Below are 27,332 nucleotides of genomic sequence, written 5' to 3'. Positions count from 1 at the left end.
TTGAGGATGAGGTTTTCCATATTTTCTTTTACAAACGTAAAGTCTAGGCACACATTTCCTGGGGCAGTGGAAGATTGGCTTCCTCAGTACTACAGGTAGATGCAGTGTGTGCTCTCCGATGATATGGTGTGGCCACATTTGCTTTAAACCTAGGCTGCATCTGGACTTGGCAAGGCCCTAGAGGCACTTTAAAATAGATGCAGATCAACCATCAAAAGAATGTTTTTTATGATTCCCTAAACGAGTATCAGATATGTAGGTATGGCTCAGTTCCAGTCAGTAGGTTTTACTAGTGCATCTTTTCATTATATCAGCAGAATCCTCCGGGGCACATCTGTATGGTAGTTTAAGGTGCATATGCAGCAAGCATAGCAATGACTGCCCCAGCGTTAAACTAGCTGTTCATGTTCAGCGTGTTCAATTAACATGCTCATAGTACGCAAAACACAGGAGCACAGGAGAGAGCTTTCTGAACTACTGTTGGCTTTCACTGGGACAGGCACAGAGTGTCATGCAGAACCATGTAGAAATGCTAGCTTAGCTCACAAATCAGTGTGGTTTTCCAGAGCTGTGTTAAACCTGTATCTCTAAATCCTACCCCTTAGCAGAGCTGTTAAGTTTGTGCAGAGGTGTTTGAGAATCAACTGGACAGATCCCTGAGCAACCTGATCTGATTAGGCCTGCTTTGAGCAGGGTGTTTTACTAGATGACCTCCACAGGTCCCTTCCAACCTAAATTATTCGATGAGTTGATGCCGATGCACCTATACTGCATCCAGTTCCAGTGTTAGTGTCACCGCTATTCTGCTATGCTATGTTCCACGATAAAATGCTAGGACTGCCCTTAGATTTTAAAAAAAAGGAAAGTTGCATGCGTGTATTGTGGGCTAGCTAGCTAGATGCCTAATCTAGGGGAGGCCATTCACTTTGCATAGTGATCCGTGCTCTTCCTGAGATAGCTACAGCAAAGCTAGCTTCAGCACATATGTATGCTGCAACCTCATCTCCAGGTGTGCAGTGTGTGTGGTCTGAGTAATTCTCTGATACCCAGAGAAATGAGAAAAGTTCAGGTTCTTGGTTTAAGTAGGAAAGAATGAGTGTTTGATCCTGATGTGTGAAGAGAGCACCCCATTTGCCCGAGCAATGAAAACAGTACAGTATTTCCAGATTTAGAACTTCCCAGATTCTTTTGATAATGCTTCAAGAAATAAGACGATTGCAGTGAAAGGACCGTTAATGATTGTTTTCTCAAGTGTGACCCAGATCTGTGGATGGAGTGTCAGCAAGGAGCAGTTCTCTGACAAGCAAACAAGCTGACAGTGTTTTGAAACTCCCTTAGAGACATGGGTCCTTTGTTTCGTTTCTCACTCCACAACGTGACAAAGAGGAAGAATTTACGTGGAGCTGATGTAAACTAGGGAAAGCGTACCATGATCTGCCTTCAGTTTGTGTCCTGGGAACATGAAGGACAGGGTCGTAAAGATGATGAAGAGCATGCTCCTTCTCCTCATTTTGCTGGGAGTAGTATGTGGTAAGAACATGATTTCATTACACAGCTAAAATTAGAACATTGTTGGCTGTTATACTTTCTCTTGGGAGCTTTATAATACATACTTGGGGATCAGACACGCATGGAAAAAATCAAGTAACAATTATTTTCCTACTGAAATAGATTGAGCTCTGTGGTTACAGCAGTATAATGAAGAAGAGAATGTAACTCCTTGCTAAGACACTTCGCTGGATGAGGCACTTCAGAGTGCAATAGCCACTGCTCAGTGTGACAGTGTTGGAGTGGGAAAGGAGGTCAGCTCTCCAAGAAGCAATATCTGGTACTAACATTCCAGTATTCTCCTTTCAAATATTGATAACATTTCTATTTGATGAAGTAAAACAAGCAACCAAATAGGACCAAACAGGAGTACACTTATGGCGAATATTAGTAGCATAACATCACTATCTTTGTCTGGCGTAAAAACATGGGAAATTTGCAGATATGAATATGTGCATGTTAGCAACTTAAGTAGATCTTCAAATTGCAATCCATGTGGCTCATGGAGCACTTGGTGTTACTTGTAGTAAGCTAGCTGCTCGGGCAGGGTCACTTCGCTCTCAAGGGACTGAAAGAGTTCTGCCAACACTCAGGAACCTGTCAGTATTTGGTGATATTCTTGACATCCCCAAAACTGTGATCAGGACACTGCAAGTGAATATCAGCTTTCCTTGAAAATAGTGTTTTTCTAACCTGCATGGTTGTGCAGAGAGAAAAGCTTGAAGTATGACTCAAGCAGACTGTAAAGACTAAGGAATCACAGATAAATAAGACTTAAATGTACATATACTTCTCAAAGCCAGTCTCATGATTGCTTTGTTTTGGACTCAGCATTTGTCAATGTTTGGGGATGGTAATTCTGATAAATAATGTATTAAATTGCTTCAGGCATGTTTTGTTCTCCGAACTAAGGAGGTAAGCAAGGACTTCTGAATGTGGAAGGAGGGCTTTTGTAAAATCAATTGGAAGAAGAAGAAGCCATTTAGATGCAGTACTGAAAACTTCAGTTAAAAATAAAGAGGAAAAAGTAAGAACTTATGATTTAGAAAGACAAATCCTGAATAAACAGCCAATGAAATCTTTAGATCTAGTATAAAAATAGCAACTCTTTTCTTTCTACATTTCTAAATGTTCTAAATTATTTCATTGATTTTATGAATGGTTTCCATTAATGAACTGTGGCTTGCTGAGAGAACTGGATTCATCAGGTGCTGTCCACAGGAGACTGTATTCCAAGTTCAGCTCCACTTATGGAAATGTATCCCCAGTAGCCTCTCTCAACTGAGTCTCATTTGCATGGGCAATTTTTGTTGATGGTGTTTTCCAGAATCTTTAAGAACATTGTTAAAAACTCAGTCCTTCACTGAGTCCTGCTTCCACCAATATAAATCAGTAATGGCTCAGCTGAACTCAGTCCTAGCCGAGTGTCAGTGTGACCTGTTACAGGCGGTTCTCACCTCATGGTCTCCCACATCCCAGCCTGTACCTCACCCACCCGCAAAGCATCTCCAGGGCTTTTTTTTCCCATAAATGCCAGACTAATCCCAGCCAGATCACTGGTCCATGCACCTGCTGTATCTGGAGTGTGGGAGCATGGGAACTTCCATGCAGCTGTGGAGTGGCCCCAGGGAAGTGCCTCAGCTCTGCCTCTTACTGGTGAGGCCCCATGCTCAGAAGAGGTCTTCCCAGAGTCAAACTCTCCCACCACAGTCTAGTATGGCTGGTTACGTGAAGAAGACCCTCCATGGTCCTTCCTTCTCCTCCCCACAATGCAGTGAGTCTTGCAGGCTGCAAGAGGAAGAACAGGGGATATCTGATGGAGTCATGCCACTCTAAGAGGTGCTCCAGGAAGCCTTGCAAGGACAAGTGCCTCCTGGGGTGGGATGCGGGAAGAAGGGGGACCGTGGGACTCTATGCTTTGTCTCATGAACTCATCTACTGCTATTAGTTTTCCTTCTCATGTAGCAAAGGCACTGGGACCCTAAGTCTTCTCTGATCCTATGGGGAACAGTTATTCGAGAGGCCAGTGACAGGAGCAATGTCTGTCACGCAAAGGCTTTATGTGGGCTATACCTAAAATGCTCCAGATTTTTCTAGGGATGCAGGGAAACAAGATTTTTTGATAATCTGGGAAAAAAGTCACTAAGGTGTCTTCTAATGTCATTGGAAAGTGTTGGAGCTGAGCTCTCCCCCTCCAGATTAAAGATCCTGCTGCCATTGGAGGAATGGTGATTAGAGTGCCTCTTTGCTAGCTGATGTGGGCCATCTGTCCCCAGCCACATGAAAAGGGGCAAAGGGAGATGGTTCTGTCCCACACCACAGAGGTGTTGCAAAGCAGCAGGTTTCCCCTTGGCATTACGTTCCCAAGCTCCGGGCTGAGCCTGAGCATCCAAGCAGAAACCTGCTGCAGCTCTATAATGGCCTCAGAGTGGTTCCCATAGCAGCTTTTTACCTCGGAGCTGCCCGGCAAAAATAAAGACTTCATGGAGCTTTTTCTATGGTAAGTGCTAGTGTGTGAGCAGCCTGGCCAGGCCCTTGAGTGAGCTGTATCTGCCTCTGTCTTGGCACACAGTATGTAGGAAGTTTAACTGAACACAGCCAGCTCTCTTGGCAAGTGTTTTGGACAAGGCAGTGAAGCCCCCACCAGCGACATTCAGCCCTGGCATAGTCTCATGTTGAGGTGCATTGCCAGTTTAGGGATGTGCTGATTTATGTTTTCTACACATTCTTCATGAGATAAAGCACTACAGACCTTTGTCAAAATAACAAAAACCATAAGCTAAAGAGTAGAGCAAGCACAGATTTTGTTTTGGGGAGTCCAGAGGTCAGACTGAGAAACAAGGAGCTCACACAAAGCTGTCGGATGCCACAGCACTCTGTGCTGCTTCCAGGCAGTTTTGAACCGTAGGGTGCTTTTGTAGGCCCATACGTCCTCCAAGGAATGGAAGTTGCTCTTCCACGCACAAAGCAGAAGACACAACAGTGAAACATCCCGAAGCTTTTGCTAACTCGGGCTACTGATGAGCCAGGCATGCACATCGCTATGCTAGAAACAATAAGAGGAGGGAAAATGGAGGAAATGGGCTCTGCAGATGGTGTACTTCACAAAATGATTGCTTCTTTAACATCCATCCCTGTGTGATTCAAGGTGCTTTTTGATGTGATTAATGCACGAAGGCAGCAATTAGCACAAGGGGTGAAATTAAATAATAGAAACATGTTCAATTTCTTTGCTTCTATATAAAGGCATATATGAAGGCAAACAATGCAGTAACAATACTTCTTTAACGTCAACCACTCTAGATGTATAGTATAGTATAGTACAGTACAGTACAGTATAGTACAGTACTGAATTAGAGATAAGATTGACTTTTGCCATTAGCACTGGATCTACTACTGTGTAACAACACCATTCACAAGCAAAAAGAGAACCAGGCCATTGTGTGCTCATTAATGGCAGCTCTTGGCACAAGCCATGTGCTCCTGCTAGCCTAAGACTCCCAGAAGTAATTTTACATTCATTTTCATCTTGCAGGAAGAAGAACCCAGTTGCTTAAGGGCTTACCTGCAACAAGCACTGTTGAAGAAAATGCAGCAGCTGGTGTTTCAGTTTATACCTTTAATGTAACGGTTTCTCCATTGTCTTCTGAAGGTGTTGCAATACTTCCTACTATAGTAAATTCAAATCCACTTACAGAGGCTTTTGATATTGAATCAAAAGGAGATCTCGAATACAGGGTGAGTTTTACATTTATCTTGAGCAGTGTTCAGTCATGTAGGCTGATGTTTCCTGGATTACTGAGCACTGACAGTGCACAATGACTCATCTTTTAATCAGAAAAGAGTTGCAAATGCAGACTGTGGTAGTATTTTGGGCATGCTGTAATAGATATGGCAAATGAGTAGCAATAGTGATTATAATTTTAAATTGCATCTAGGCAAAACCCACCTATCAGAATAATTCCATTTATTCTGTGATAGAAAAAATATGACTTCTGGAAAATGAGATGTGAAGAAGGATATACAGGATCTGCTTCTGTTTTGAGGATTTGTCCATAGTTTTTAAATTTAATTTATATGAAATCACTGTGAATTTAAAGTGGCTTAGTTAAACCACAAGCAGCTTCTGTTTGGCCACTCTCACCTGGAATTAAAATGAATTTGACTCACTTCCAAAATAAAGTAAGTTGAGTCAGATCAAAGTCATATTTAATTCTCAATGAAGGCTGTGACACATGAGGAAGTTATCTTGAGGTAAGAAGTTATCACACTTCTACACATCTGTGATCTATTTCTATCTATTGCATGCTCTTGTCCTAAAGCAAGTTCTGTTACCTCAGGCTGATTTTCATTGTTGGATAAATTAGCAAGTATTACCTCACATTTGTCACTGGCAATGAGTGTACAGATGTCATCTCATTGTAACTCACTTGTATGTCTGAGCCTGAACAGTGACTCTGTCTTTAAAGGATACGGATAGACACTGCGTACAGTCTCAAAAAGTTAATTTAAATACATTTTTTTGAGTGTTCCCAAGGAAGCTCAGCTTTTCATAGAACTGATGTAAGGGCTCTTTTGTTGTTGTTTTTGCTGGTGTTTCTGGGAGAACATTTGGGGAAAGCAAGACTGGGATCGCAGATGGTTGTGGCTCACTGGTCCGAGCTGCCTGGGGGAGCTGCTGCTGTTCCACAGCTCCTGCCTCCCGACAGACTACAAAGCTCAGTTGTGCCACCTCTGCTGGTTCTTTAGCTGCTCCCCAGCCAGACCAGTGAAAGGGTCAAAACCTCTCAAAAAGGCCATCTTTCACCTGCGAAGCGTAGGATGCAGCTGCACAAACTGGCTCAGCTGAGGGGATGTAACAGGCAGATGGAAAAGGATACGTCCCTGAAGCTGGCTTTGCTGACAGAGAATTCATCATGTGGGACTCCCTTCCTAAGCTGTATTTTGGCATTTTGAATTGAAGCTATACTTTCTTCTGCAAAACACAGCCCTTTTTTATACCTGCTTGTTCCTGTCCTATGCCATCTCTACACTGTGCAGCACAAGCATTTAATGTTGCTGCTTGTTGAGTGGGACTGAGAAATTAATCTGGATGAAAAATAACCCTGCATGTAGATAAGAAGTCTCTTCCTTTTTTTTTTTTCATGGCAGGGATGACTGAGAATTTCTTGTTCTAGCACAGTGCAGAGAGTGATACAGGGATGAAAATTAATGGCGAAGAAAGGAATAAGGCTGGAGACTGCTTCTTCCAAAGTGCCAGTTTCTATCCATTGCATACCACAGCCCCATTGCCAGAATGGTCTGTGAGGGCTTGGTATAGAATCATAGAATCATAGAAAGTTTTGGGTCGGAAGGGACCCCTAGAGGTCATCTAGTCCAATCCCCCCACAGCAAGCAGGGACACCACTAACTAGATCAGGTTGCTCAGAGCCCTGTCCAACCTGGTCTTGAATGTTTCCAGTGATGGGGCCTCCACTCTCTGGGCAACCCGTTCCAGTGTTTCACCACCCTCATTGCAAAGAATTTCTTCCTTATATCCAGCCTAAACCTACCCTGTTTTAGTTTAAAACCATTACCCCTTGTCCTGTCACTGTTGTCTCTGCTAAAAAGATTGTCCCCATCTTTCCTATAGGCTCCCTTTAAGTACTGAAAGGCTGCAATCAGGTCTCCCCGCAGCCTTCTCTTCTTCAGGCTGAACAAGCCCAACTCTCTCAGTCTGTCCTCATAGGAGAGGTGCTCCAGCCCTCGGATCATTTTTGTAGCCCTCCTTTGGACCCGCTCCAACAGTTCCATGTCCTTCTTGTGCTGAGGGCTCCAGAGCTGAACACAGTACTCCAGGTGAGGTCTCACCAGAGCAGAGTAGAGAGACAGAATCACCTCTCTCGACCTGCTGGCCACGCTTCTCTTGATGCAGCTCAGGACATGGTTGGCCCTCTGGGCTGCCAGCGCACATTGCCAGCTCATGTCCAGCCTTTCGTCTATCAGTACCCCCAAGTCCCTCTCAGCAGGGTTGCTCTCGATCCTTTCATCCCCCAGCCTGTATTGATAGTGGGGATTACCCCGACCCTGGTGTAGGACCTTGCACTTGGCCTTGTTGAACCTCATGAGGCTTGATTGAACTGTAACTGTTTGCAGGGTTTCCTAACTCACTCGAGGGACTAGAACAAAGAATTTGGGCTAGTGAATATCAGTCATGAGAAAATCATAAATAAAACTACATATTCTGGAAACTAGCAGCTGAGTGAACATACACAACTCTGAAGGCGAAGACAAATACTCATGAGTGTCCTTAGTCCATTTATTTGATGAGTATTGCTACTTTTAATTATTTATGCTATGCTGTAGCAGATTGGTATAATATTTTGCAAAAGTAATGTGATCTAAAATGAGATACCTCAGCTCTACCTACTGCCATTAAATCTTTGATAAGATGTAGAAAAAGGCAGTATTTCATGTATGAATTATGGGGTTTTCAGATTAGCTAAGTACCTGTTAGTACAGACTCTTCTGTATTTCTGAAGCACACTTAATCCTGCTGCAGCAAGCCTAGGCAATATCACATCTCTTTATATGTTTTATGATTTCTGAGAAAGTCACCATTACTGAGACCTGAGCCATGCCCATACTACCTCACTTTGCTCTTATTTGAAGAGTCCCATGAGCAAAAGATGCACTGAATGCACGAACGAGTACTGCTGCCCAAAGCTACCTTGATGCTGTAGGTGATGCTCCCTTTGTGTCCAGAGGGTGAAGGTGGAGCAGGGAGCAGTGAGATTCTTGGGTGGAGTAACGGGTAGACAGTTATGGGGTGACTCTAAACCACCTTTCATAAAGTCTGTGGCTGCTTCAAGTGTGTGCAGTGCTGCCTTTATGAGTAAGCATTGCTCCTTCCTGGAGGATAGGTGCACTGTGGCTCACAGCCTGCACCAGTGGCAAGGTGTGTTCAAAAGCAACCTAGGAAGAGACCATCTAGATTGACATCTTCACTTGCAAGATCTGTGTAAAGCAGGGTGGAAGATGTGTGTATGGGCAGTCTGCCTGTAGTTACAACACCAATGAAAACATTTGGCTGTGAACTGGAGGGGTAATCCCCAGAGCACATAATTTCTCCTTAGAGTTGGGCAGTTTCTTGTTCTGAATTCATTGCATCAGCTTACTGTATTTACATCTCCAGCAAACAGCCAGTTTGGAGAGCAATCTTTCCATTGGTGTTGTAAGCTTTGGTAGGATGTTTTTCCTGAGTTAACGTTGCTTTTATGGGAAGCTTCTATTTGCACAGTACAGGAGAGGAGAAGACCATCAGGACACAGTTGTTTTCTTCTGCAGTATTGTAACAAAAGGATCCACAAGGTTGCAGAGAGTCACCGTTTCCTATGCCAGAAGGCATAAAATGTTTGTGCCTCTATTCACCCTCCTCCAACTGTCTTTTTGTTAATCGGCTCTATTTTGGCTTCTGCCTTCTAATTGTGCTGCCATCACTTTTGCATGCCTTCTTGCCATGACATCTCATCTAAAATCAAGGAAGTGCTCTCCTTGTGCATCCTTTCCAGGCTCCTCCACTCTGCAGCAGTGTGAGGGTGACGGAGCACTGGAACAGGCTGCCCAGGGAGGTTGTGGAGTGTCCTTCTCTGGAGATATTCAAGACCCGCCTGGACAAAGTCCTGTGCAGCCTGCTGTAGGTGACCCTGCTTCGGCAGGGGGATTGGACTAGATGACCCACAGAGGTCCCTTCCAACCCCTACCATTCTGTGATTCTGTGATTCTGTGATTCTGTGATTGATTCTGTGAATACAGTGACGCGCTCCTTGTCACATGCACTTGTGAGCCCCAGTTCTTCTCCTTCTCCAGTTCCACATCACCTCCACTACTGGTGTTTGAACTTACACAGCTAATTTAACAGCTTTTCCTTTCTTGTCCAAGAAAGGAAAGTTCTTGTTTCTTTATTAGTTTCAGCAGTGAATATTGTGGCATACAGCTTTCAGCATCCTGCTGTTGCTCTGGACTCATCCTAAACCCAAAATGAATGAATTATTTAATGCTTTTTCATAGAATGTCAGTCTTGTGCTTGTACATCCTCTGTGTTAAGAGGTGATGTGCAGAGCTGGAATTCTTTTAAAAAAAACCCAAAGCAAACATTTGCCTTATCAGTCTTATAAAACTTAAGGCCAGTGTTACTTTTCAATTAGTTCAACATTTTCACAAAACAGTTCTGGTACCTGCTAGACTACATGGTCTTCTGCCCCCACACTCCTTATTGCAAGTAAAAGGTCTTCCCCCTTCTGCTCGTGGCTCACAGAAATAGGGAAGCTGCCCTTGTGTCCTGCAGGGCTTCCTCCCAGTTTTCAGTCTCATCACACCTCAACTGCTCCTGGAGCTTGGTGTGGAAAGATGAGGACTTGGCACAGACAAGTACCTGCAAGATGTAGCCCTGGCACTGCAGGCAGAGCGTTGCTGGTGAAACAGGACAGCTTCTTCCACGCTTTCTCCTCCTCACACTGTCCCTCACATGAGAGGTCTTGGAGTTGCTCCATGAAGCAACAACATTTTGGTCTTTCCACTCTGTTTTTCTCACATTACTGCTGCTGACAAGAAATGTGCCAACAAGTAGAAGATGATCTAAAATACTCACTGCTTACTGATCGAAAGTGTCCCTTTACTTGTATTCACTCATATACACTATAACTTGTATCTCTTGCAATATGTGCTAATAATAATTTTTTCTTTCCAGGTGGTTACCACTGGAAACCCGGTCCTAGACTATGAAACTATGCCAAAGAGCTTTGATTTACAGATTTTCGTTGAAGATACAGCTGGGAGAACTGACCTTAACATACTGACTGTCCAAATAACAGATAAAAATGAACGTCCTGTATTTCGAGGAAATATGGCTATCCAAAGTAAGATAGTGGTGGTATTTGAAAAGAACAATACTTGAAAAGATTACATCAGATTATAGCCTCATACAGTGCCTGTAGCTGAAATGGTCTAAACATTTTCCTTTAGGAAAACAAGAGAGGAACAGGACACTGTTTTTATCAGAGCTTTATTTTGCACAAATATTTGGTACACTTCGTCTCTGGAAATGCCCTTTTAATTTCTTGAAGCTTTGACCAAAAATGATTTATGGACTTTGAAGCACCTGAAGAATTAAAAGAAAAAAAAGGGTTTTTTTATAGCAATAAATGTACATGTTCTTTTTTTTTTATGAGATGAATACCCACCTATAGGTATGTATTAGAAACTTGAAGTTTGGTGGGGATATAACCATTGAGTATGGGTACATGTTTCAGTAGTTTGTTGAAAATTGGACTGATTTGGGGAAGCAAGATAAATTTCAACAAGTCTATAGTGTATGTGCAAGAATTTCTGAGGAAACATTTCTGAAGACATGTTAAAAAGATTGCTCTGCCAGTGTTTTACAGCTGTATATTGCATTTGCACCTGCATGTGAGAAATTAAGTGGAAGATAAGTTTGAAGAGAGAGATCTCAAGATTGTGATCTATGATGATGCAAATGGAAAGAGGCAGAGAGTTCTGGCAGATGGTGTTAACCAGGTTTACTTTCAGATCATGGGCAACGGTGCAGTGGGGAGAAGTTTGCAGTAGCCTTAGGAATGAGGCTGGAGCGTCTAGACCTCGGCTGCTGTCAGTGCAGGCTTTGCATGCCGTGCAGTACCTAATACAAGTGATAAAAACATTGATAAAAAGGGTAGGAAATAATTGTCTTACTCTCTGAGCAATCTTATCTTGTTCATTTACTGATGAGAGGGACCTGGAAAAATTGTACCATGAGGTGACAAAGTATAGCGATTTATTTATTATGTGTTCACACACAGACAGAACAGTTCAGGTAGTGAGTAAAAATATGCTCTTATTATTTCATGAAGTACTGAGAGCCTGCCAGAAGTCTTGCTATTCTAACAGCACTGTATGGAAAAGCATTCAATAATTCAATATTCAATGTTTTTTTCTATCTGAAAATATCAAAGTGTGTTCCGGTCGTGGCAGGTGTTTAGAGCTGGCTGCTGAACCCCGCCAGGTCTGGACCACCATCAGAATTATGTTAGGAGTGGTCACCAGTGCAGCGTGGCTGCAGCCCCCACTATTGCCTGCAGCAGAGGACACGGCGTGTCTGCCCGCACAGCTTCAGCCCAGGCCCACGCAAAGCCAGCCTGCTTCACTAATGCCTCCGAAGCACGCTGACATTCCTGCTTCCATACAATACTTAGTTTGTAAAGCAAATTAGCTTGCCCTCGGGAAGAGGCTGTGTCATCTTCTCAGCGTAGCTGGTGTCTTGCATATCATGGGTGCTGCTGGAATCTAATAATAATTAAATGTGACACTTCAGGGGATCAGCACAGCATGAAACACATTCTACGTGGGAGCTTGTTACAAATAAGTGCATCAGCTTATCTCTCAGCTAGAACTGCCATTAATTGGTGAGCACAGATGTCTGATCTGTCTAACTGTGTGGCTTTAGTTAACAGTTAACACTAATTGTGCATTCGCTGATTATGAAAAAGCATCTCCCTCTCATTAAACTTTATATTCATATTGTTGTCCTCTGGGAACAACTCATTACGCTGCTCTGGGATTCCCACTGCTCTGATGAGAAGCAGCAGTCAGCAGGGGTCACAGTGGAAATTAATAGTCCAGAAACAGCAGGCCCAGCAGACAAAAAAGGGCATAAAGCAAATAATGTGATCTAAAGATCTGTTGTTCTGTTAATCACTATAGGAGAGATAAGCCTGTTGCCAGTGGCCCAGTACGGGGTGGGCCAAGCTGTGGGAATTCCTGACATGGAAAGATATACACCTTGCACTGACTTAGCACCCTTAATAAGGCAAAAATCTAAGTCAGCGCAGACCATCCACTGTTTATTTACCTCTCAGGTGTAAAGGAAAAGCAGAAATGAAGAGGAAAGGCTCTGAGCTCTTCTGGCAGGGGACGGGGGAGGGGATGGGGACCTAGCACCGGGCTACGTTCTCCCCACCTGCATAGTATAGAAAGACACAGGTGTATCCCAAATGCATCATTTTCCTCCATAGTCTGTGAGCACCTCAAGGTAGGCAGTATGTAAAGATCAGTTTTCTTCCTTGCTTTATTGCTTGCTTTCTTTCTTTCTCCTGAACACATATACAATTGATTTCCTTTTATCTTTTCAGTATTTGCATATTTATCTTTTCACCTTCAGCGTGTCAGTATGTTTGCTGCCGTGTCCTTTATTCTTACCTAATTAACACTGAGTACACTTATATCCATGCAGCTGTAACAATCTATGTCTTGGAAGGAACACCTCCGGAACGCATTTACCAAGTTGATGCAGCTGATCCTGAAAATGCTGAACTCAAAGTAAGCTGTATTAAAGAAAAAACCCAGAGATGATATAATCCACTGTATCTGAAATGCTAATTGGCAGCATCATTCAACAACTTCCTTCCCTATCAGGAACACAAGAATAGGTTTAGTCAGGAAGAAAGAAGCATTTTCAATAATAAACCAAGAAAACCTAGCCTCAATGTTTGGACCAAATTGTATTTTCAGTTCTCAGCCCTCCAAAATTAAGGGGTATTGAAGGCAGAGTTCGATACCGTTAATCAGAGATACAGTAGAAATTGTGTCTCTTTTTTTAAAAAAAAAGTCTTGCAAAACACTTCTTGTAGATGAGTGACTAAAAGTAAATAAAATTTTTAACCTTCTGTATTGCAATGTAAATTCTTTGAAATGAGACAGTAAGGAGATTGCTTACAAGGCAACTGAATCTCAGCTTTTTGACAATCTCAGGGCAACTTGTGACCCTCAGTTAAGAAAATATGTTAACTGGTCTGAAAATACTCTTAGTATCAGCAAAAATTTCTGGAAATTGAGAAGTTTGTTTGCAGACAGGGGAAAAACAACTGCACTTAACTAAGAATTGTGTTGTAGCTTTGCTTTATTTGCATTGGCTTTATAAAAGACAGCACGTTCAAGAACTGAACCTGAAGATGCTGCTTCAATGTGTAGCATTATTCAAGAGAGCAATTAGCCTCAAGTCTGTCCTCAGGCTTTGCCCAGTCAAACCACCAAACCCGAGCTGGTGAGGAGGGAAGCAGAGGCCTGGGATTTAGCTCTGCTTTGTTTCTGAAAACGACGACTGTGAGTTTCACGCTCCTTCTAATCCCTGACGAAAGTCAGGCATAATATAGAAATGCCAGGCAACAGGTGAAATAGTAATATAGAGAGGGAATTTAGAAAGGTCAACTGTCAAAGAATTGTTAAAAGAATTGTGGTCACCTAGCTGCTTTTATTTTTTATTTTTAGCAATTTCAGTTCAAACTATCACTGAAGGAGGCAAGTTGTTTCACTCAGCTCTCTGTAGCTCCTGTTTTTTTTCCAAAAGTTAACGCTAGAGCAGTTGCATCCCCTGGACAGATCTGCTCAGTGGATTTTGCAGGTTACTTGTATGGTGCATGACCTTCTGACATTGCATGCTTCAGACTGTATGGGTATTACTAGCACCTGCACTAGGAAGGAAATGCCCTTGAGGGCTCCTTGGTGATGGTCTGGAAGAGGCACATGGACGATAGCAGGGAGGATGTAGTGGGCATGTGGGAGCTGCCCTGCAGCTCTGGGGAGCATGGTGCTGCCTTTCTCCCCACTATGTAGGGTGTCAGGGTGCTCAGCTCCCTCCTGCACCCGTGCCCTGGTGTGGTACCCATTTGTGTTGTGCAATGCATAAAGCAGCTACTGCTACATGCCGCCGCTGAGCACCTATGTTAACACTGGGCTGTTGAGAACGCTTTTCAGTTTTACTCCATCATGCACCCTGGAAGTCCACTCTCCCCTCCGTGGCCCCTCCCATCATTTGGACCCCTAAACTTCATTGCCTCCTCCACAGCTCTTTTGTCCCCCAAATCCAGCCTCATCCCTTCTCCTCTCTCTTCTCCTTTGTGCATGTGCTCTGCTGCCAGCACAAACGTCATTTTTGCCTGCTGCGCTGTGGGTCTGGTGGGTGGCCTCTGTGTTATATTCTCCTTGCAGAGCTGGAGTTCACAGAGGTAGAGAATAGTGTGGGCTTTAATGTAGTTCAGTGTCTGTGGCTCTCCACTGGCTGGCAAGCAAAGCACGTATGACCAAGTTTGAGCTGCTTCAGCTCAGATGATCAGGGCTTGTGCTGGCATCTCGATGTCAGCATGTTTCATTATGCAATGTTTGAGGCAAATGCTGTGCTACAATTTGGCCTGTTCTACAAGGCAAGGAATGAATGGAGGGATATTTAAAGATACAAAGACTAATTCCTTGCTCTCTTAATTTCAGTATTCACTGCTGCCTGCACCAGTGCCATTCTTGGTCTTGGAAAGTGGAGTCATTTTTTCCACAAAAGAATTTGATTATGAGGAAGATCCACATTGGTGAGAATGCATTTTATTCATGTGGTCTAGTAGCTTACAGGAGGCAGAGAAATGTTTTCCTACATAGCCACAAAACGATTCTTGTTTTCTTTCCTTATTTAACAGTTACGTTTTAAATATAACAGTGACAGATCCAGACGGACTCCACTCGACTAAAAGAGTGAATATAAATATAATTAACATCGATGATGAAAGCCCTTACTTTACCATGTGAGTGAAAAACTTCTGTTGTACTCAAAATGTAGATGTTTATACTACCGAAAAGAGTATTTTCATTTTGTTAGGATTCCTGTTCTTTTCTGGACAGCTTTGCCTTCATTTCCCTCTTTTATTCTTATTTATATTCTTAATAGTTTCATGTTTTACGGGCTCTGCCCTCATGCTAAAAACCACCAAACAAGCTTGTTGTACTTGTTAGCATTTAGAGAGGTTAAAGCTATGCAAAGACCTTTGGACAAGTTCAGACAAGGAGATGAATTTTACTCTGTGTGAATACAATCATTTAGAATTGACTCTTCACACAGATGTGCATTTCACCATAATGATGCTTATTCATACAGAAATGTCTAGACATAAAAAGGTCTCACTTTAGATCTGCCTTCCTCTTCTTCACAGACATTTACACTTGTAAATGATCCTGCTGATGTTTGAAACATTACTCTTACTGTGTCAGAAGGAGGAAATTGTATCATAATGCACAAGTCACAAATAACTTCTGAAGACTAATGGAGTTTTAGCTGGGATCAGGAATATTGCTGAAAATTTAAAAAAAGGGAAACAATATACGTGTGCCACCAGCAGTCTGGTTTGCAGTGGAAAGCACACTGGATGACTATTTCTGAAGCAGGAGCTTGGCAATTTTTACAGTCGATCTGATTCTGTTGTTGATTTAGCTTTGTCACTTGCATGAGACACTGACTGGATTCAAGACACAGTCTTCATGTCTCCTCATCCTGAGGCTCTACAAGGTCTCTTCTGAGAATACTTATGATGGCTTCCCTCCTGCCATCTATGCAAAGGAGAAGACAGTGTAGCACCTTGGCCATACCAAGAGGTTTCCAGCAGCTTGTGAGGAGCAATCTTCCGGGTGTTTTGTGGAGCCAGAGCAATGCATGGATCCTGGGCTGGGGCCAAGGATCTGGACCTTGCTGGGTAAAGGGGTGGAGAATCTGAAGAAAGAGAAGAATGAAATGTTAGAAACAGACATCGATTTTTTTTGTTGCTATTTATTTAATACTTGAACATCATGTCTGCAAGAATCAATAAGGTTAACAGCTCGCTCCACATTACTGTACTGCTACAAGCAGGAGGAATCCTCTTCCCAGTGCCAGCGTTTGCACAATGTGTTCTAGACTGGTTATTTCCTCCAAATGTTGCCATTTCTGTTTATTTATCCTTATGTCTGCAATGCTAAAGGAGCTCTTCTAAATATTTATCTACTCAATAAAGCTAGTGAAAGCTGCAGTAGCTTGAGCACCCATAACACCTAAGGTCTAAGACTGAGTTCTCACATAGCACAAATAAGGCCAGGTATTTCTTTGAATCTTCTTCCTTTTAGATTGACACTACAGACCAAAAAGAACAGCTCACTTTATAAAGAGCTTGAGATTAAATTACACTTCATGAGCTGTCCTCAATCTGCACGTGTATGCCCTCTCCCCTGCTAAAATGTGAGCTGCATGCTGAGGCTATGTACTTTCTGACACTGTAATAATTAGTGCTGGGATGGGAGCTGGGGAAACTTGACGAGTTAGCAAACCTTTTTTATTTTCTCCGGATCAAAGCTGTCAAGAACAGAGTTTCAAAGGGTCTTTTTAATTGTTCCCATAGTATATGCAAGCACATCTGTTTCTGGTGTTCACAATGCTGCATTGGCAGTCAGCCTTTTGAAATTCTGGCTGTTAAAATCAATGGAAAACTTGTGGAGTCAGGAAAACAAAGGAGAAGACAAGGAAACAAACATATGCTTCCTTCGCAATTACATTGCAGAGTCTAAAAGGTCTGTTCGAACTGTCCTGTAAAAAGCTGCTGGCAGGTGGCGGGCAGATGGACAACAGTACACAGCCCAGACGTGGCTGTGCAGGAAGGGCCCCAACTCCTCCCCCGCTGTACCAGGACTGGGTGCTACGGAGATGGGCTTGATAATGTCCCGCTTCTTCCCGAGAGAGCTGGTGGGGACAGGACAACAGCCTGTGTAGGGCACAGGAGGTCTGGTAGGGCTGTGAAGGTGGAGCTGTGGTGAGTCTGCTGTCCACAGAGAGCTCGGAGTTGTGGTCCCTGTGGGCATAGGGAGTTCCCTACTTTGAGCCAAAACTGGTTAGAAAGGTCCCTGCTGTATTCCCCAGTGATCAAAGAGGCATTTTGGGGTGGCATTTTTGGTAGCAGTGAAGGAGATCTGTTGCTATTTGTTTTGTTTCTGAGTGACTCTGGAAAGAACAATGGGAGAACAAGGAAGGAAGAAATCCGATGCCAAGAGCGAGATAGAAACTTAATGTATACACTGACTCCACAGCCTTCACAAACTCCTTGTTTACTTCTGGCTGAAAGTTGGATGGTTTTCCTTGGAAAACCCTATGTGATTTCTCTCCTGTATGCTTTCCTCTTTTCATATGAGCCGCCAAAACAGTTGAAAGTACTGTGTCTTCTTAACCATTTTTAAAATTGCAAGTGGAGGCCTGGAGGCACGGCATATTCAATGCTCCAATTGCTATGTGTCCCATGATGTTGGTTTTCAGAGGACAATGAAGGGCTCGTACTTTCCTATACTGGGAGCTATAGATTAGTCAGTTAGTTAAGTGGTGGCATAAGAAGTCTAAAATGTGCAAGAAGGATTCAGTCTTGAAACATACTCATAATGCTTTTGTGAACTCCTGAGCACCTTTGGCTCCCTTTGATTTCTAGAAGCAGGAGATGTTTGTGTGTGTTTTGGTAGTATAAATCAGCCTTCATAAATTGCTTGCACCATTTTTGTGTGCTTGCCCATGCCTGCTTTTGCATGTGGTTCAAGTGCCATAATTGCATACCTGAGTACCCAAGTGAACATGGAACTGCAACCATTGTAAGTAATCCTGCATGACTGCCTGCCAGACTATATCTGAGCTATAAAACTCACTTAATTCATGGGAAATTTGGGAGCACTGACATACCAAACAGCAGCAGTAAAGAACCGTTTTCTCTATGTAGAATGAATCAGGCAGACAGATGTTGCTGGGAGTTTGGAGCATGTTCATCTGGTGGGTACCCACAGGAGTGCTCTTCCCTGCCCCCACTCCCTGCAGGGGCAACTCAACTTTTTAGTAATACTGTTGTCCCGAGAAAGCCTCCAGCATTCATTCCAAAAGACGATTAATTACATTACTGCTTGTATTTTTGTTTTTGTCTTGCAAAATGAAGGAGTTAAAGCAAGTGGCTTTACAAGCTGGTGGCTCTGTAGGGAGATAAACTGTGTGATTTAACAGCCCCTTGCATCTTCAGCTTCCGTGACTCTGTGAAAGTCAGATTGTTTTTACTGTGAAAATGTTGCAAAGGAAAAACACTTATTTGTGTGGCTACACCATGCTTTATGACCACACATCAGTTCAGCTATTGCCACTCATCCAGCTGGCAGAACCATTGACTGGGATATTTACCTTGACTCACAAATAGCCATCTCTGAGCCCAGCATGGCCATGGCTCTGCTGCTACAATTGACTGCTCAGCCAAGTCTGCGGTCAGCTGCCCTTACAAACACACGCGTGCACTTTGCTGAATTTTGTTTTATCTTGTAGAAATCAAAGAATCTACAGGATTCCAGAGGAGCAAAGCCCAGGCACCGTTGTTGCCAATATAACAGCTAAAGATCCTGATGATGAAGACTTTCCTAGCAGACTTTTCTACAGCATCCAGTCTTCTAACAGATATTTCTCCATAAATCCATGTAAGACAAACAAAAATGTGCCTTTGACACCCAAAAAAAGAAGTGTCTACTTTGGAAAAAATGTTTTTGCCTTGGTTTTAAATTGACTTACTTTATCCTGTGGCTACCCCTAGAAATAAGAAATGCTTAGAGCATTATTAGGGTAAAATTCTTCGGTCAGCTGACTAAGATTCTGTAACATATCTTGAAGAAAGTAGACCAAAGATGACTTCTTAACAAATATTGACTTATGGCTGCATGGTGATGGTCCCTTGGGTGGAAGTAAGATTTTCTGCCTTCTTTTTAATGTCTGAGGATGGCAGTGACCCTTCCGGGGCTCTTGAAACACCTGCACACAGACCGTAATGTCCTCTCTCCTGCCTGAAATCTGCTGTAGCATTGAAGTGCACAGCAAACCTGCACCTCAGATGCATTGCTTGATTCATTACCCTCCTCAGGCAAGGCTGTCCAGAAGAGTCCTCTCTCTCATGCTGGTCCTGTCTCCCCGTGCTCTCTGGGGTGTATACAGCAGTGCCCTGAGGTTTTTGCTCCAAGGCTGGCATTCAGCAACTGCTTTGCTCTTTGTCTGCTGTTGCTTTAGAATTGCTTATCACAGCTGTAGGAGGTGCTGCACAATACAGTGCTGTGGGGGATCAGGATGATTCTTCAGTGCTTTGGATTCCCTGTGTCCTTTGGCCGGGTATTACCACCTTCCCCCTCGATTAGACTCCAAAAGGCAGAGGATATATACACTGTTCCTTTACCTCGTTTGTACTCTGGGAATAGTACTGTACCCTGTCACAAAAACCTTCTCTTTTTGAACAGAGGCTGTCAGAAGGGGGGGGGGGGGAAGTGAATGGCTGACCAGAGCACTTGACACAATCTGTCACAGCTAAGAGCAGCTCTGTTGATCTGTGAGTAGATGTAGAGGTGCTGAAGGATGCTTGAATGAAAACAGTAGTTTTACTAGCTAGAGAGCAAGGATGGCACTGGCATTAGCAGCTCATTGTCCTTGATGCTCTGTGAGTGCACTCAACTCTGACTTGCACTAGCTCTTTGAGAGTGTAAGGGAAACCTAACTGCTTTCCAAGCCCTCCGCCGAGGCCACCTATGGAGTATTTTCGAGCAATGGATATTTATCCGTTGAAGTCTTAGACAGAACTTTCAGAGTCATTCTGTATCATTTTAAAAAATAACTAAACCAGCCATGATATGCACAGAACAGAATACTTTTTATTCTGCTACCTGTCTGCTAAGGTACGCCATCCTCTTACATGTACACCATGAGTGTTACTTCCCTCCATGGTGAGTGTCTAACTTCTGGCTGCTTTCTGCCCAGCGACTGGAGTGCTGCAGGTGACTGGGAGAATTGACCGAGATGCCCGTCCGCTGTGGCTCCAGCCTAACATTTCAGTGATAGTCCGGGTGGAGGACAGTCCCAGTGGCGGTCACACCAGCGAAATGGAGATCACAATCATTATTGACGACATCAATGACAACCCACCAGAATGCAATCCTTCTGCCTTCAGGTAAGTGAGGCTCTTCATTGCCTTAGTGCTGCCTTGTTGTCTCAGACCAGCGTGCAGCCGAGGGCGCCTCAGTTAGGGTCCCCAGTCCTACTACAGTTAGACATTCAAATGAACATTTCTCTTTAAGCCTTTAAAGGTTAGTGTTCATTTTAAGTGTCTTAGGACATAAACCTCAATTTCCTCACATGTTCAAACTGGAAATTTGGACTAAAATAATCTGTGTATAGTCAGATACTTTATTTATCTTTCTCTCAGATATCTAAACCCTTAGTATATCAGAGCCATGTGTTATAGAGTTCTTTATCTGACCCATACAGATCCAGTCTCATCCTTTCTTACGTAATGCTAAAATGTGGGGAATCATTCTCCAGGGAAAGCTTGCCAGTCAGTTCTGGAGTTTTATTTTAAACTTCCTGGTCTTCTCTTCTACATCTCTCTGTGGTGACCTGCATGGGTTTTGTTTAATGCAATCCGTAAGGTCTTCAGAGCCTAGATCACCTCTTCTTACAGGTGTCCTCTGTGTGTAGTATCTTAGTCGTGGACTTTACTGTGGCTGCGAATGCTCTGAGACATTTGTGATGAGCAGGTAGTTTATATTTGCAGATGAGGACAGAACATTAACTTGATTTTACAGATGAAGTGTGTCATAGAAAGACTGAGGTGAAAATTGTCCATCTGAAGTCTTTGATGTCCCTGGGTTCCGATCTTTCAGGGTACATCACATTGCATAGCACAGTTCTTCAGGTGCACTTATGGTACTTTGATGGTCCTTACAGATAAAAATCTAGCATCTCAGGCTGAGAACCTATGCAATGAGGAATACCCAGTGAGTGGGTATCTGTTTCAATTGCTTGCTCACTGTCTACTAGAAATGTCTGGCATTTAAATCACATACTTTTACATACTGACAGGAAGAGAATCCAGTTCTTCAGAGTGCTGCTTAGTTACAACATCCATGACAATAACACAACAGTCTTTTTCTTATACAGTGAGCTTAAATTTTGATCTGAAGGAGGCAAAAATCTTCAGGGAAAAAATGTGATCAAATAAAGAGCTAGTCTTATAGGGATTTGCACAGGGGAACAAAATCAGGGCTTAATGGTATTTCAGTTGGTTCTTCATTTTTTTGTATTTAATTCTCTTGATTAAAAAAAGAAATAAATCAACACCCTTCGCCTCCAATTCCAGTATGTGCATCACAGAGACACTCACTGTCAACAGCAGGACCAGAAATGCAGAAATTTGTTTCACAAAACAGCAGAATGGTCCAGCTGTTAGTTAAGGAGAAAAGAACAAGCTGCTTGTCAGAGAACATTATAAGATACTGAAACAACGAATGTTGTAAAGATGTTCTAAAATACTGACCATTAATTGAACTAATCTTGAACATTAAGATCTTGTGGAAGCTCCTGAAGTTTAACTGAGTTCGAGATTTATGGTTTGGATCTGGCTGAATGTAGATGTCCTGCCCATTTTACAGGGCTGTTATCTACTACAGCGTATGGATCAGATTCTGGGTTGCTTCATCAACTGTTGCCTAATTACATCTAGGATTTCACTTAGAAAATAAATGGAAGTCAATGTTTTGTCATGTAATATATGAAGCATTCAAGAGGAGAAATAAAAGTAGCTCTGATGGGAAACATGTTTGTTTTAAACAGGAAAGAGGCAAATGAAAATACAACTTCTGGGATATTTCTTCTTGATCTTAGAAATTACTGTAAAGATATTGATGTTGATCCATCAAACAATCGGTTTGATTTCACTGGATTATCTGGTTTTGGAAGCAACAACTTCGCTCTGGACTCCACTGTGTCTGGAAGACTTGTGGTCAGTTGCTTGTGACTTTATGTTAGATTGTCCTGTTTCAGGAGTCACCTTATGAAATATGATAAGTTCTTTGAATTCATTGTCCATACAAGAAAAAAAGAATCTACTGTAATTCATGTCACAGTGGATATGATGTGGAGAAGGACTGTTTTGACTGGATGTGAACTACATACCCTTTGATAGGATGCTTTCTAGGGATTCTACACAATATGGTGAACAGAGAAGTGTTTCCTCCAGTTTTAAATAAATGTGCTAGATATGATTGAAAAAAATATCCTTTTTTAAGCAGTGTGAAGCACCAACTTTGACATGGATAAACAGAGAAATTTTATGCCATTTTATACCCATTTATTCATGACAGACTTTGGAAGATCCTTGCTATTCAGCATGAAGAGCTGAAATACTTGAGAAATCCCACACCCAGTAACTGCTTCCCAGCTTCATTGATCAGAATTGTAAAACCACTTTGAGTGGTAAATTTTCACAGAAGTGTGCTGGGATTTTCATTTGTGTTGTTTTGCATGTCAAAATGTGGGTTTCTTATGCTGATAGCTGTTGGCAAGTTTGCATTGGCCAGAACCCCCACCAGCTGCTGGACGTGTGCAATAGTGGTTGTTTCGTTACTTTGAAAAGAACTGTGGACAAATACAGAAAAAGGGAAACATTACAAAAACAAGGCATTCTGTCTAAAAGACAAGAGTTCTACAAGAGCAGTAAAACAACTTTGTATGGCTTACTTTAATTTTTGATGTGAGGTATACAGGTCAATGAGCACTGTCCTTAGCTGCTACCTCTGCTAGCAGAAAAAGCATTTTCGTTGCTGCACAGGAGATGGTCGTTGTCAGCCCTTTGATCACCGTGTATGTATAGTGTCACAGGCTACCTGAAGCATCTCATCCCTGCAGGAATGTCCTTATAGCTGATAAGCAGTGGATGCTTGTGCTTTAGTCCTGCTGACCCAGAGTTTATGAGACTCCTACAGAAAGGCAGAGTGTTCAGGAGGTTAGGGTTTAAATCTGCATGAGCCGCCACTTAGTAACAACTTGGTTCCTGAGTAAACATTTGTGGCTGAACCTGATGCCTTTAATACCTGTCTGCAGGCGTGAGCGCCAGCAGTAACTATTACTATTTAGCAAATGCAGATTCTTGTTGAGCCAACAAAGGGCACAGCAAATAGCCAGCTCATTACACACTCTTTGAATTAACCAGGCAAAAGGCCAGGACCTTATGATCCAAATGATAAACCTTCCTGCACTTAAGGGGAAGATATTTTGTTGGCAGAAGGAAAGAGTTTTGAATTGCCAAGAGATACCAGAGAGTGAACATGTAAAAAAAGCCTGGAATTCAATCCTGTAATTGATGAATAGCCTGTGTTGCTCCTACAGGGCAATTCTGTACATCCAAGGGGGAGACAATGCTTACAGACTGCTGAAAAAAGTAATTGCCATCATGTGTATTGTGACTTTGTGTAAGGAATTCTAAAAACAATCGTGTTTCTTTTCAATTTAGATGACTGAAAGTATTGATTTAGAAAACCCGGCTAATCTAGGAGTTGAAGTTTATTCTTTGACTGTCAGGGTGCAAGATATTGCCTGTCCTAACTACTCAAGCAAGTATCCCTTTTACACTTCTTTTGATATTTTCCTGTACCATAACAGCATGGAGAGAAGAATACCATATGTATTTTGAATATATGCATGAGAAAATTTCGCAGCCATGCTTAACTGTGATTTAATCTTCTGTTATATTTCCAGATATCATCTACATTTACATCAGGATAAAGCCAGTGAATGAGTTTTTTCCAGTCTTCAGTAATTTATCATACGAATTTAATGTTCCAGAAGTTACTGCAGGTACAGTAAGTAGCACCTACATGATAGAAATAACGATAAATAACATTGTCATCTTGATAAGTGCCTTTTTGCTCCAAATGGATTTTCATATATTTGAATGAGGAGAATGGCTCAGTGTTCCAGTTCAACTGGGGTCTGACCGTACAACCCCCTACTACCCTTAAATAGACAAAACTGGCAACAACTCCAGTTAAACAGATGGAAGCTGAGACACAGACAATTTCAGCAATTGCACAAGAAATCTGTGACAGAGCCAGAAGCTGAACTCAGATGCCTTATTTTAGACGATCTTTCTGGTCTTGTTGAATTAGCCTTTTTGAGAGACTGTGATGGTGTAAAAAAACCACTGTAGAGTGACACAGATGAGTGAGGACTCCCTTGGCCCCAGGCACAGTGCAGGATGGCCACCCCACTGTCACCTTAGACCCAACTCACCTCAGGTGCAGTGGGTGCCCTGGAGATGGGGTGGGATGGGAGTGCTTGGATGGGGAGGCTTCACTCAGCCAGACAGCAGCCAGAGAAGCTCCTTGTGCCTGCAGCCAGGGTCCTTCTCATTCCTGCAACAACCTAGGACCAGTGGCTGCAAATGTGGCCTTAAAACTGAATTTGTTGAGACTATTCATGCTTGACTCTCACCTCAGCACCCTTCCTGTCCCCTGGTGACTCCTGCATCTCATGAGTTTGCTAAGCAGTGCCATGGCATCTTGACTCCTTGGCAATCCTCATGTGCCAGGTGCAACTGCCAGCCTGCTCTGTGCTGTGCTGCTCAGGGTGCAGAGGAGTTGTCACGGGAATGGCATCTTATCCAGCTTCAGCCTCTCCCTTGTACGACTCACTGTACCAAACACAGGCCTTCTGTCACAGGACCTCACTTACTGCTTTTATTCTGTTGGCTGAGAAAAAATTGAGACGTCTGTTAGATACATGCTGGATAAATCTTGACCCTCATACTGGAGGGTCCCATAAAAATTGAAGGTGTAAGGGACCTCTGAGGGTGTCAAGTCCAACTCATGCTCAAAGTGAAGCTAGTTTCAAAGTTAAATCAGGTTGCTCGGGGCCTCATATAGTTGAATTTTGAAAATCTCCAAGAGTGAAGACTTCACAGCCTCTCTGAGCCCCTGTTCCAGCTGAGCAGCCTTCATTACAGATAATTTTACCTTGCACCCAGCTGGAATTTCCTGTGTTGCGGCTTGTGTCTGTTCTCTGTTGCCTTTTCACTGTGCCCTTCTGAGAAGGGGGTATCTTGGTCTTCTGTATTATTGCCCTTTAGGTAGTGGAGCAAAGCAATTAAATCCCAGCTTTGCCTTCCCTTCTCCAGAGTGAACAAACCCAGCCTCACCAGCCTCTCCTCCTGCATCCTCTGCTCAGCCTCTGACATCTTAGTGTCCCTGCCTAGCCTTTCTCTAGTTTGTTGGCATCTCTCTTGTGCCTGGGCCCCCCAAACTGGTCACGGGTATCTTTATGAGTGTGGAGCAGAGTGGAGTAGCCATTTCCCACCACATGCTGGTAACACACTTGTTAATACAGCCCAGTATGCAGTCGCCATTCCCCCAGGGCTGAGCTGGTGGCTCATGTGTATTTTGTCCACTGGGACCTGGGGTCCATTCCTGCAGAGCTGCTGCTTGTTCAGTCAATCTCAGCCTGCGCTGACAGATCGGCTTGTTCTGGCCCCAGTGCAGGGCTTTGCATTAGTCTGTGCGGAGCTCCACGAGTCTGTTGGCTCACAGCTCCAGCCTGCAGCCCTGTCCTCCAGCACGTCCAGCACTGCCCCAGGCTGCTGTTACTCACAAATCTGCCAAAGTGGCCATGTCACCAAGGAAGACACCTGACTGCATCACTGCATCTGAGTAGAACATGGTAAAGCTGCCCACAAAACTCCAGGAGATTTAGCAGCCAGATAATCTAGTATCTACTTGAATTCATCAAATTATTCAGGCCGGGACAGGCTCAAAGCACAGCTGAAGGCGTCTGTGGCTATGGTCATCAGACCTGTGGGCTCTGTGGTGCTTCAGTGCCCATTTGCCTAAGCCAGGAGGCAGGGGGTGAGGAAAAGGCATGCTTCAAGCAGCCCCACCAGCCTGCCCCACAGCCTCCTCGCCCTTGCCATGGGCAAAGGAGCAAGCCCAGATTTCCAGCCCTCACCCTCAGGTCACTGGTTTCTTCCTTCTTTGTTCAGGAGAATCCTTCCAAGGTCCACAGTCCTGCCTGCCCTGTGGAGAAGCCATCCTTGGCCACTGCTGAGTACGGCAAAGCTGCAGCATGGCCTGGGACGGAGCTGGAGAGACTGGGAAGGCTGGGGCAGGGGGGCTGTCTCCCAGGGGGTCTGCCTGGCAGAGGGACCCTGGCAGCCGGGGCCCCTGCGGCAGCCAAACTGCCAGGAAAGCAAGGAGAGCTGAGGGGGACAAGGAGGCACAGGGCTACCGCTCAGCAGTCAGAGGACCCCAGCCTTCAGGTGCTCACACCAGCGCCTTGCATTGCTCAGCAGCCCATTGTTCTTGCCCAACTTTTATTTCTATGGTGCATGGATGGAGCTTGGCTTGCTAAACTGTTTCCCAGTGGATACAATGCAGTGAATTTTGCATCATTTCCTATTCTGTGTGTGTCTCCTGATACCACTGACATGTACCTTAGAAATACAATACCCGAAACCCATCTGTGGCATGGATATGTCTGTAAACCTCTCTGTGTCAGCCACAGAACTTTGATGGATACTGAGACTATCAAGAGAAATGTTTTTTTGGACTCAGACTGCTTTTCATTTTGGGCTGAGTGGACGTTAACAGGGTGCTTGCTATTGCTGTACCAAACAGGAGCCAACAGTTTGCAGTAGCGCTGGAGTTCACAGGGTCAGGAAAGAAAAAAAAAATGTCAGCCCTTCATTTACATCCTCCTTCTGTCTTACTCCATGCGTGTGGACTGTTCGTCCTGTATGTCCCAGTGTCACGTGGATGCATTTATCATCGAGTCAGTGTCTGCAGAGATGTGCGTGCACAGTCCCATCTTCGTTCTCACAGTTTACAGCACTGCCATTTGTAGTGTGCTTCATAAATGCTTGGCATGATGGCAATTCAAACTGCTTTTCAAACACCTTGGAAGGAACAGCAGCAATTGCTTTTCAAGGCAGACAAAGAGCCTTGTTCCTCCAATCAAGCCAGCGTTTGGGCTGCCACAAAGCAGGAGTCTGTGCATGTCGGTGCAGGGCCCAGGGTGGCCCTCACCGCCAGAGCATTTCTGTTGTGGCTTTTTACAGGCTCCTTGTATTTACTCCTTGGTATTTATTGCTAGC

The 27,332-nt window shown here is 43.6% G+C and overlaps 1 protein-coding gene across 1 annotated transcript in view; it reads left to right on the top strand.

Moving 5' to 3' along the window:
* The first annotated feature begins 1,460 nt into the window (after positions 1–1,460).
* The window catches only part of CDHR3 (cadherin related family member 3), a 39,940-nt gene continuing 14,068 nt past the window's right edge, over positions 1,461–27,332 (top strand). The window contains exons 1-11 of the mRNA XM_009933782.2: positions 1,461–1,530; positions 5,084–5,286; positions 10,277–10,445; positions 12,815–12,900; positions 14,845–14,939; positions 15,045–15,149; positions 18,707–18,855; positions 20,174–20,363; positions 22,025–22,193; positions 23,703–23,802; positions 23,948–24,046. Of these exons, the coding sequence (XP_009932084.2) occupies positions 1,461–1,530; positions 5,084–5,286; positions 10,277–10,445; positions 12,815–12,900; positions 14,845–14,939; positions 15,045–15,149; positions 18,707–18,855; positions 20,174–20,363; positions 22,025–22,193; positions 23,703–23,802; positions 23,948–24,046 (1,435 nt within the window). The remainder of the gene's footprint in view (positions 1,531–5,083; positions 5,287–10,276; positions 10,446–12,814; positions 12,901–14,844; positions 14,940–15,044; positions 15,150–18,706; positions 18,856–20,173; positions 20,364–22,024; positions 22,194–23,702; positions 23,803–23,947; positions 24,047–27,332) is intronic.

The sequence above is a fragment of the Opisthocomus hoazin genome, chromosome 8 (assembly GCF_030867145.1).
Source record: "Opisthocomus hoazin isolate bOpiHoa1 chromosome 8, bOpiHoa1.hap1, whole genome shotgun sequence".
NCBI classification, from domain to species: domain Eukaryota; kingdom Metazoa; phylum Chordata; class Aves; order Opisthocomiformes; family Opisthocomidae; genus Opisthocomus; species Opisthocomus hoazin.
The sequence above is the reverse complement of the archived record's forward strand: the minus strand, read 5'-3'. Positions and strand labels throughout refer to the sequence as shown.